This window comes from Rhea americana, unplaced genomic scaffold, assembly GCF_003343005.1.
Source record: "Rhea americana isolate MKP2758 unplaced genomic scaffold, rheAme1 scaffold_30, whole genome shotgun sequence".
NCBI lineage: Eukaryota > Metazoa > Chordata > Aves > Rheiformes > Rheidae > Rhea > Rhea americana.
Genome location: NW_028186424.1, coordinates 5,336,403 through 5,347,281, shown reverse-complemented (window position 1 = coordinate 5,347,281; position 10,879 = coordinate 5,336,403). Strand labels below are relative to the sequence as shown.

The following is a 10,879-nucleotide window of genomic DNA, read 5'->3' as shown; positions in this document are numbered from 1 at the left end:
GAGGTACACGTGTGTTTTGCCTGGTCATGAGATGACAAGCAAATATTTTATAGTATTTTTGCAACAGAATTATCAGTGACTCTTGTATAAAAGCCAAAGCACTGGGTAATAGATATGGTTTTTAGGAGAAACAGTTTATGTCCTTTTTATATAGAAAAAAAAAAACATTTGATGTAGAAGATACTGACAATTCTTTCACAGTATGTGTAACTGGTTTCTAAGTTAACGCAAAGACCATAAAGAACAGATAAGACTTTTTTACCAGCTGGAAAAAAGTCAGTGGGAAATGGTAGAGTAAAATAGCTCTAAAGCGAGGTATTTTTATAATGAAAAGCAGATGATCAGCCTGGATTTTTTTCCRCTGCATTCATCATTTATTACACAACTTTAGAAATCAAGGTGATAGGGGATGTTTTACTCTGTGCTTGATCTGTAGCTTCACCAGCTTGTATCTGTTGGTCTAATATGGTGCTCTTTGCAGATCTAGCCAGTCTCCGTGCATTAAGGAAGCACCCTCCTTTCCCAAGATTTGGATTCTCATCTCTGCTTTGATAGGAGACTAATTCACAGCTCTTAAAACCAGAAGAMTATCTTACTGTGAATTTGTGGGTAATGTAGATTTACCTACCTAATACTTGCATCTATTTCAAATGGTTTTAGGTCAGTCTGTCCAACTACACCCACAGGGATTAACATGTTTGCAAACCTACAGTAGGTTTGGGCTTCTGAATGACCTAAGTTGATCATCTCAAGGCAATAAAAAAAATGCACTGCCACGATCTAACTTACTTACTTTCTTGTTGTCTTTGTTTTGGTACCTGCTTTGTAATATGGGTAACTAAACTAAAAAAACTCTACATCGTATCAATTACTGACAATATAGTATTGATGTACATTAAAACTATAAACTAGAGTTGTCTAATGAGAACGGCCAGATGAAGTAAGCTAACCTTTGAGAGATTAGCTTATGCCACAGGAAGTTTAATCAGAAGTTTCTCAGCCTATGTTCTGTGGGCCACATCTGATTTGCARGACCTTAAAAGGTGACACATTAAACCCTCACTAAAAAAAAAGCAAAACAAACATGCATCTCTGCATGTTTAGGCATACTATGTTAGGAAAAGGAAACTAATAAATCACAGGTTTAGATTAATAACAATAATAAATCATTGTACCTACACATTGCATGCACTAGCCCATGCACTTTTTTTTTTCTTTTCCTTTTTTTTTTCCTTAAGTAAGTAGGTGTTAAGTTTTCCACCTAAGGGCCAGTGGCATAAAGCATCTTTTTCCTTTGGGGCTGTAAAAAGWTAATGAAATAGCAGAACTTTTGTTTAGGGGCAGATAGTTCTGTACCTASTATTCATCATAGGAGTGCTCACAGGGATGCCTGAAGGACTGGCTGTGGCCTATTGCTTTGACCTGAGCAAGCCTTAAGAAACAGGAAATCAATTTTCTTTTCATCCATGAAGAGTAGCTCTCCCTYGGGAAGGTTTAGCTCTTTCAGCTGGTTTGTAACCTTGCAGATGTGAATCACATGAATAGCACTACTGTGTTGCCTAAAGTTGCATATTTGGGGCGGGAGGGAGGGTTGCACTACTTCTGCTAATCATTTTGTCAACCAAGAACACAGTAAAGAGTGCTGCCCTTGCTGATTTGTAACTGTTTGTTTGGAAATGGTGAAAGAAAAATCAGACACAACTCAGTGCTGTTTGGGAAAATCACTGAAAGGGGACAGTAGACTTTAGTCCTTCAGCAGGGTAGAAGATTCATGTTTAACAGGAGCAAATATTTTCTAAGGGGGAACCAAGTGCTGGGTGTATGCTGGAGCAAAATCATAGCAGAGGGGGTTTCTCCCTTTTTTGGGGAGGGTGGAGCAGTAGGGCGAGAAGGAAGGAGGCAGTTACAAATACAGAAAGATAAGTGAAGGAAAAATATCCACAATCATCTTTAAGGTAGATCTAGAATTGGAAAGTAAGTAAAGCAGGAAGGACTAAACTGTCGTTACAAAAAGTAAACGTTTTCTTTAAACTTAAAAGGTTGTGGTTACACTAGGCCTTTACTTTGTTTACATACCCTCCTTAACTCCAACTCTGACTTACTGAGAAACACCTGGAGGGTAGAAAAGAGCTTGTACACTTTACCACTAATACTTCTCAAAATGATCCACTCCTCTTTCTTGAAGTTATTTCCATTGTAGATAGGACAAAAATATACTTAAGCTAGCTGTGGTATAGTCACAAACACCGTATGGCAGGGTAGGGAGTTAAATGTGTTCTTGTTTATCTGAAAGGTCATTCTTCCTCTCATAACCGAGGAATGATTTTCACCATATTATTTGAAAATAGTCCGAGATTACTGAAGTAATGGAATAACTCATACCTGAAACCATGWCATTTAGCTAACACTTGAGTATAGTTACTTGGATTATTTTCCATTTAAGTACTTCCACAAAAAGAAAGGTCTCTGACACTTTACTAATGCAGTAAAGCAACTGCACTGTCACTTTTATTAAAAAAATAATCATTAGACCATTATAAAATTTGAATACAATCAATAATTACACAAATATACTTTTACAAATGTGTAAAATATTTATGGCACAGAAAAAATAAATATCCCTGTACATTGTTTCTGTGCAAAAAAGACAGGGCAGTTTTAGTTGATAACCAGCCCTTTTACATTTCCTTCACCTCTCCTGCTTTCAGTTGAGAATGTTTACCCTCAACAATACAGAAAATACTTTCAATTTTAATCCAGATAAAGCAAAATATTTTTGCTATCTTCTGCCAAATTGTTCCTCCCCAAATTCTTCAGCCAACTTCTTTCCATCTTTGAAAAAGGTGTTATATTTCAAGTTCAGTGATTTTCACAAGCCTTCAGACTGCTGTAAAGAATTAGACTTGTATCTGAGTCAAACTGCACTCTAAAGCTAGCTACTCTGAGCTAGCTAAGTTTCTTCTTTCGTTTGTAGCACAATTTGCATTATGCTTTCTTCCCTTGTAGTTGTTGGAAAAAATATTTCTTTATAAAAGCCTTTGCTTTATCTTGAAGTTTTTCATACAGTCCAAGAGAAAGTGAAATAAAATAAGAGGTAGATGCTGCTCATCCTCCTAATTCCTAAAAGCTGTCCATTTGAAATACTCTGTTTTAGGACTGTAGGAGATTATATAGAGAGCAAAGTTTTACTTCGTATAAAGTAGTGATTAACTTACACTCCTCACATGAGGTGGTCACTGACAACATTCAGCAACGTGTTTGAGAAATTCATCACTAAGTTCATCATTGAAAAACCTCATACAGTGAGGGCATCTAAGTTCACCCTGTGCCCTGCCCTCCGATCCTGAGTTTCCATTGTCTACAGGTGGAGACGCTTGCTCAGACTGTGAAGCTGCTCTCCTCATGCCTGTTTGGCCTGGGCTGTTGCCTCGTAGATGTTCAACGTTTGTCTGTACATACATATGGTTCTGGTTACCAATGTGAACTCTGAAGTGACTAGATGTGTCTCTTGTGTCCTAGAAAGAGAAAGAAGAGTTGTTGAAAAAAATTGAGCAAAAAAAGATATTAACAGAATATTTTATCATCTTTATCTGGAACACTGATCATGTTTTTGTCTGAAGACTTAGAAGACATGCATCAGTTTTTGCAGATTTACTGAAAGTCATAAGCGGACTTGTAAAAGGATGGACAAGATGGATAGCTAGCAAGCTACTTTAAAGATGCCACGGTTACCAGACTCGTAATTGTCCCTGTTCCTTCTGAGAACAATTTCTAACTACGTTGATCCAACATAGAGGKGAAACAGAATGGGAAAGGATATGTATGCATCTCCACTAGAACTCAGATTATGAAATAATCTGAATCTTGTTGAGATTCTTTTATTCAAAACTATTGTTTTGCTTTTTTTACCTGTCTTCTTGTTAGCTGATGTTGCAGACACGCAACTTCTGCTTGAAGCTCTTGTATTTTACTCTGTGCTCGTTCTCTGTCTGATCTCTCAGATGTAAAATCATCTTTATAAACTAGGACCTGAAAATTAATTATGTTAGTATTTTACAAATAAAAGCATGGCAAGTTAAATTATAGTTGAAGCTGTAATTTGTTTGTAAATATTTACTCTGAGTCTCAATAGTATCTCATCTATCACGTCTGTGCTTTAAAAGTATTTGTACATCTTTTTTATATCTTTATATTTAATATTTTGTATTAGAAGACAGCAGAATCATACAAAATTCTTTAAGTACTCAATTTTCTTTTAATCYGTGACTTTAAATAGCTGTATAGCCACTGTGACAAAGGCAAGTGACAAAAAAAGAAAAAAGGCCAGGGTGGGGGAATAGCTTCATTTTCCCCCTTAGAGATCAACATTTTAGGGGGGAAAAAAAAACAAATAATTCCCATGTCTAGGGAAAAAGAAACTTAATGACCTGTTGCTCCAGCATTTGTATGCGCTCATTATCTCCTTCACTAGCCTTCTTCACATTTTCTAATTCTTTCTTTGCTTTTATGCATTCATTCATTTTTTCTTCCAGTAGCTTGTTTAACCGGAGTATCTCCTTTTGCATCAGTTCGGAATTTGTTTGTGCTGAAGTTATGCCATGCTGTTGCTCCAGTTGTGACTTCAGTTCTTTTAGCTGCAAGTGGAGTCGCTTCACATACTCATCCCTACTAGCATCATATTTCTGCCATTTTGCATTCAAGTCTTCTACCTGAAAGATTACCCAGGAAAGTCACAACATGAAGTGATAACATGAAGTCATAACCTTTCAAGCTTCCATAGAATGTCTGTAGGGTCAGGACCAAGATTCTTTAAGAAATATAACAGGATCCACTGAGTGCAAGTGAGCTAATTTATACGCAAGTAGAAGATTATCATACTGTAAACCTGTCTCTTCACTGGCAGCCCTCCCCATGTGCCAGGCCATAGGCAGAATATCACATAATATGGAATGGGAGGGATTTGCAGTCATGCTAGACATAGTGCTCTTCTGGGTTAGGAAATTAAGTACAAAAACCAGTGGAGAAAAATCTTCATCTACCAATTTTCTTTTGCAGTGCATTATTAAGAACAACAAGAAAACATTAAAAAACATAAGCTGTTTTTACCCAGAAGTATGCAGAGATGTGCTCTCTTGAAAAGACAAATATTTTGGACTCCCATGAAGCTGCCATTTGATTAAATATGGCATCGACAAGGTCTGTTTAATCTAATATAATTCAAATTACTCAATCAAATCTTAATCTTGCACAAAATGAAAGTACTCACGTGAGCCACTTTTTGTTTTAGCATCCTGTTTTCATCTTGTAGTTTGCAGATAAGGGCTTGAAGTGAAGCTTCATTGTCTGACAGCTGCAATTTTCAGATACAGAAAATACCATTTTAACATAAGAATCCCAAATATTACTTAACTATGCTATTAAGCTGAAAGTAAAGCTTTGCTTTATTCATCTAAAATATATGCTATCAGTGAAACAAATGTATCTAGATTTACCTGTTTCTACATAGTATAGGAATATGTTATACAGTATAGCATAGCCTGTAGCTAGGCTGATTTTTTTTATTAATAATCAGAGTGGAAGTGTAACCAGGTTTTTACCACCGTGGTATTGCTTTTAAACACGTCTATGCAACATCATACAAGCATATCCTGGCCAAACTAAAGTTAACAAAAAATTATCACACATTTTACATGCACGAGAGTATGCATTGATGACAACGGCACTTGAGAGTTTACAAGAATTCCGAGGAAACTGCTTGTTTGGAGTGGAGGAAATACATGACAAAAATACAGATATGCCTTCATCTTGTTTTACTATTACTGTCTATAATTTTGGCCAGTGCTAGGAAGAAGTTAGTAAAAAGCCCTGCTTGCTAAATAATTGACTGAAAGAATACCTAAAAAAAAAAAAAAAAAAAAAAAAAAAAAAAAAGTGACATCTGCTTAAAAAAAAACCCAGGGTACATGAGTAATCTAGAACATTTTTGTACAAAATTCCCAAGAATCAGCTAGTAATTGCATCTGAAATTTCTGTTCTTCAAGAGGGAAGTCCCCACTGCACAAGGTTAGCTACTTATTACATATATCAAAGTCAATCAAGTTTCCTGTCTATCAAATACAATTAAAATATGATAATACTAAAAGTTTCAAGTCCCTTAAAAAGTCTTTTTTTCTTCTTCTATCTACTCAACCTCTACATACACCTTATAGGTAACTTTAATCTGGATATACCATCTTTCTTTGAAAATGTTCCTAAAATGTTTTCACAAAATCAAACGGACCCATGCATATAGTTCATCACAAAAGTGTAAATGGGTAGTTATCTGAAACACAGCATTACTACTACATAGCAAAGGGCATAAGACCGACAATTCTTCTTTTCTGAGAGATCTGGTTACAGTACTCAGTACCTCTATCTAGTATTGGAGGCAGCACCTCTGATGTTACTTGCTTGTGACATTATCCTGAATTACATAGCTAAGGAAACATCACGATTTCTGGAACAATGGATTTCCTCATGAAAATATCTGTCTCTACCCTACACTGAAAAGCTTCAGCTAAGGTGATGGTGATGTAAAGCTACACAACCATTAGCAAGACAGGCCACCATCCTGCTGTTTCTTGGTCCCCCTCAGTGGCATTTCTATCATTTTATTATCATGAAGCAATTTGTCTAACAGCCCTGTTGTAGGGAGACAGTACATTTCAGGGAGAGATCCTGGGGAGGGGTGAAGGGTGGACAAGGGACATGTAGAAACCACAAAGCAAAAAATTGGCAGAATTCCTTAGTCAGCTCTTTCCTAAACAGCTTTTCAGTAGGTCTATACTATGCATGCAAAACCAAATCAAAGCCAAGCGATGGCTTGTTTATAAGCCATCTAAGAGACGTCACCTTCAAAAGCACAGCACCATCTAGTGATGTACACAAGCATGCTACTGTCTGCAGTGTATGCAGAGAAGAGTTGCAATTGCTGTCTCTTCTGCAAGCTCTGATGCTAGAGATAAATGATGGCCAAAATGCAAGTGACTAACAACAACTTCCATTCTGAACTCTTAGTGTTCAAAATTACACAGAATTTGCCATATTAATMTTTTCACCATATGTGAAATTACTTAAAGGGATGTTTCTCACCATTCCTCATTTACAACTGTCATATTGTGATGAGCTCCTTAGAAATTAATAATAATTGCAAAAAGTGTAATAAGAGTACCTGGTTAGATCTTTCAGTAGGAATCTGATCATCTGAATTCCTCTTTTCTCTTCTTTGCTTCTCTTCTAGACATTTTGCCAGATGTTGACACATTTCTGCTGTGGATGCTAATTTGCGTTGAAGTTGGTGTGTTTCATCAGTAAGTGAACGGCACAAAACTTCACTGGTGGCCTGAGCCTTCTCTCTCTCTGCCAAGCTTTTCTGAAGCCGTAAGATTTCTCTCTCCTTTTCATACGGAGGCTGATTTATCATCTGCTGTATCTCCCCGTTTTTCTCCTCTAGTTGCTGATTTAACTGCTGCACTTCCTAAACATTAGGGGGAGAGGAAGTTATTCAACCCAAAGTTGAAATATTTTAAGACTGAATTCCATGTTGCACTAATTCCATATTTCTCTTACACTCACTGCAAAGTACTTAAAGTAAAAATAAATCAAATTCATTTCTATATAACCGCTGAATTTTAGAACTGACAGATCAGCCAATCAAAATCAAGAAGCGCTCCAACAGCCATACAAACACTACAAATCAGTAGTATCAAGAAATCAAAAAAAAAACAACAAGTAAGAATTTAGGATGATTTTATGCAAAATATATTCAGCAGTTACCAGCTGAAGATGGAACTTACAGGAAACAATGCAGTTTGAGAGGAATGACTACAGAAGCTGAGAAATGCTTTCTAATCCTGCATTCCAAATTTCCAAGTAGTAGACCTCAAAAAACTGGAACTGAAAAATCATCCTATCAAAAACCTAATGAAGTGTTCTTCATTGCCTGGTACTGTGACAAGGCCAAATCAGAGATAGCAAACACAACAACTTTTCCACCTAGGAGAGGATAAGTGGTAATGACAAGCAAACAGAAAACAAAACCTCCATGGCAGCAATAACTCTATTCTGGCCGTAACTGTCTCCAAAATACAGGAGGGAATCTCACATATTCTTCAGGAAAGAGATGTATAGCTTACTGCAGCACATTCTCATTGAACTGGAAGCTCTGTGGAATCATCTACTCTGCATCAAGATCTGATCTTTGCAGGTGTTTTGAGAAGAAGTCTGCTTATAAACTGATGCTCAATCATGCTGTAGTACCATGCCACAAAACAACACCTAGAATATTACAGTCCCCAGCTTGTCAAAAATAGCATGAGCTTCATGATCCCAAAGAGTAAAGGAAACTGGTAACAGAAACCTCTGTAGCACTGTTCCTCCAGAATTAGTGTTGCCCTGGATACTAGGATAGACAGTGAGATACAAGCTTGACTCTACCCTTCCAAATCTTGAGGAGTTTAAAATCATAATCCTTGGTCATTTCCTTGGAGCTGGAAATCACAGGAAGCAATCTTTGTCCAGCACGCAGGTCTCTGACTTCAGAACATCTTATCTGGCATTGGGATTTTTTTATTTTATTTTATTGACAAATACTTTATTTTTTTGATTGGTCATGAAACATTTATTTCTAAAACTATTAAAGTGATTAGCCCAACCTATAAAATAGTGCTTGTTCTTGTTACTGATGTTAAAGTTCTTTAACGTCTTGCTAAATGCTAGATTTCCCCTTTGCTATGCTTACAATTCCTGGGTAGATTAGAGATGTAACTTTCAGCGTCAGACTTCAGAACATCTTCAGATACCACAGGTTTGTTATCTGTCTGCGAAGTGTCCGTAAGATTATCTCTTATTACAAATTTCCAAACTTGAACTTATTTAAATGCATTTTAGGTGAGTGTCATATGTGGAAAGTGTTTTGTATAAGCATTAGGTCAAGAGATTACTTATGACAAAAATACTTGTTTCAATTTTAAGTACTACTTTTTGGTCTGGAAATTCCTTTTTGCAGCTTCATATAGAAAGAAATGCTTTAAAATTCTTTAGGTATTTCAGACTGAACACAGGAAAGTCTTAACGACAGTACCAAAAATAGCAGTTGTGGGGGATGGGAGAGGACACGGTTTTTAGGCTATTCTCTGTCACAGATACCCTACTCCCCCAATCTATTGCCTCACAACCTAGACTTGCCAGTAACCTCTCCAAGTATTAAAGTGTTATTTTAATGTCGATGTAAGACAGACATTTTTTAAAAAAGTGAACTATAAAAAGAAATACTTTAATAGAAAAAGTGTAGGAAACAATTGTTTATCTTATGGAACAAAACTGTTACTGATAAAGAGGAAGGGTTTTTTAATATAATATAGAACTTCTGAATTTAGTCTTTACTGAATATTTTCTCCTGGTTGTGGAAAATAGTTGTGTAAAGATTTACAGTGTCACACTTAGCTTTCATTTTATAGTTGCATAAAAAATACCATCCAGGCTCTTTTATCTTATTCAACTTAATGCAGTGGAAACTAATCTCTGATGCATATGGTTGAGTTGATTTGTGAACAGTTCTCTGRGCACACCGCGATAATGCAAGTTCTGCCAAAGGCATCAACATTTCAAGGAGAATAAGCATCATACTGTTCAAGGCATTTGATTTCTTGTTCAGGCTCTGCCACCAGCTTGCTATGCCACCGTGGCAAGTCACTGAAGACTAAGTTTTCAGTGTTGGTGCCCATGAACCGAAATCTGTTTTTATGAACTCAAGCGAGCAGCTTGAATTTACTGCCTGTAATTGCGGTCATCACCAAACATATTTCAAGTCAGATGCTCCATTCAAGACAACAAATGCTGGAAATACTAAACTTAAACTAGTTATTTTTCTAGAAAGGAGTATAGAAATAAATCTCCTGAGGTAAATTCTGCTGCAAGTTCACAAGTACACGCAACCTTTTGGAAAGCAGAGTCAACGCTCAAGCTGCAAGTGCTGTTTGGGGGCATTTGGGGTTTACCTGACTCAGAGTCTCCACTTTCTGTGCCGAGGTCCGCTCGCTGTCCCTGAGCTGCTGCCTGACCTGGCCGAGCTGCTCCAGGAGACTTTCCACCAGGGAGCGGGCGGGCTCGGCGCCCGCGGCCCCCGCCGCCGCCGCCTCGGCCGGGCCGGGCGGCTGCCGGGCCAGGCTGCTCCTCAGCTCCCGGATCGTCGCCTCCTTGGCGGCGAGCTGCAGCTGAAGGTGCTTCAGTTGCTGAGCCGACTCGTGGTACAAGGTGCAGAGCGCATTGTACCGAGGCACTTTGCTCTTCAGGCTCCTGTTCTCCCGGTGCAGCTTTTCCAGCGTTTCCTCCACCTGTTTGAACCGGGCCACCAAGGGATCTGTACTGCTACCCTCGCTTACCGAGCACATGGCTGAGGACGGCGAGTCTCGACCAGCCTGCGGCCCCTTCTCTTTCTTCTCCAGGGCGAGCAATAATCCGGCCAGATGCATATAAAACCAAAGAGGAGCCAGGCACGGCCGTAGCTGTTTCTCCGCTCTTCCGCCTCTCGGCGAGGGGACGATCTCTCTCCTTTAAGGGCTCGCAGGACCCGCCTACCGCGCTTCCCCGCCGCCGCCGCTTTTCTGCCGCGCGGGCCGKGGCGAGCGCCGCCTCCGCCGAGGGGGGGAAGCCCGGCGCGGGGCAGCGCAGAGCTTCCCCGCCGCTAGAAGCCAGCCCCGGGGGCAAGGCTAGCCGGGGAACCCCGGCGAGGGGCGGGCGGGCAGGACGGGGGCGAGCTGAAACCTGGGGCCGAGCGGAGGAGGGGGACGCGGGTGGAGGATGAGGCAGTGAGAGGCCATTGGGGGCGAGGGGCAGTTGG

General features: G+C 39.1%; 1 protein-coding gene across 1 annotated transcript; it reads right to left on the bottom strand.

Moving 5' to 3' along the window:
- Positions 1-2,484: 2,484 nt before the first annotated feature.
- TNIP2 (TNFAIP3 interacting protein 2) lies at positions 2,485-10,867 on the bottom strand. The gene is made up of 6 exons (XM_085309646.1): positions 10,038-10,867; positions 7,211-7,516; positions 5,267-5,350; positions 4,428-4,709; positions 3,910-4,029; positions 2,485-3,515 (listed from the first exon to the last, which is right to left on the bottom strand). The coding sequence occupies exons 1-6, from the start codon at positions 10,509-10,511 to the stop codon at positions 3,234-3,236; spliced, it is 1,548 nt and encodes a 515-aa protein (XP_085165772.1). The 5' UTR covers positions 10,512-10,867; the 3' UTR covers positions 2,485-3,233.
- Positions 10,868-10,879: the final 12 nt, after the last annotated feature.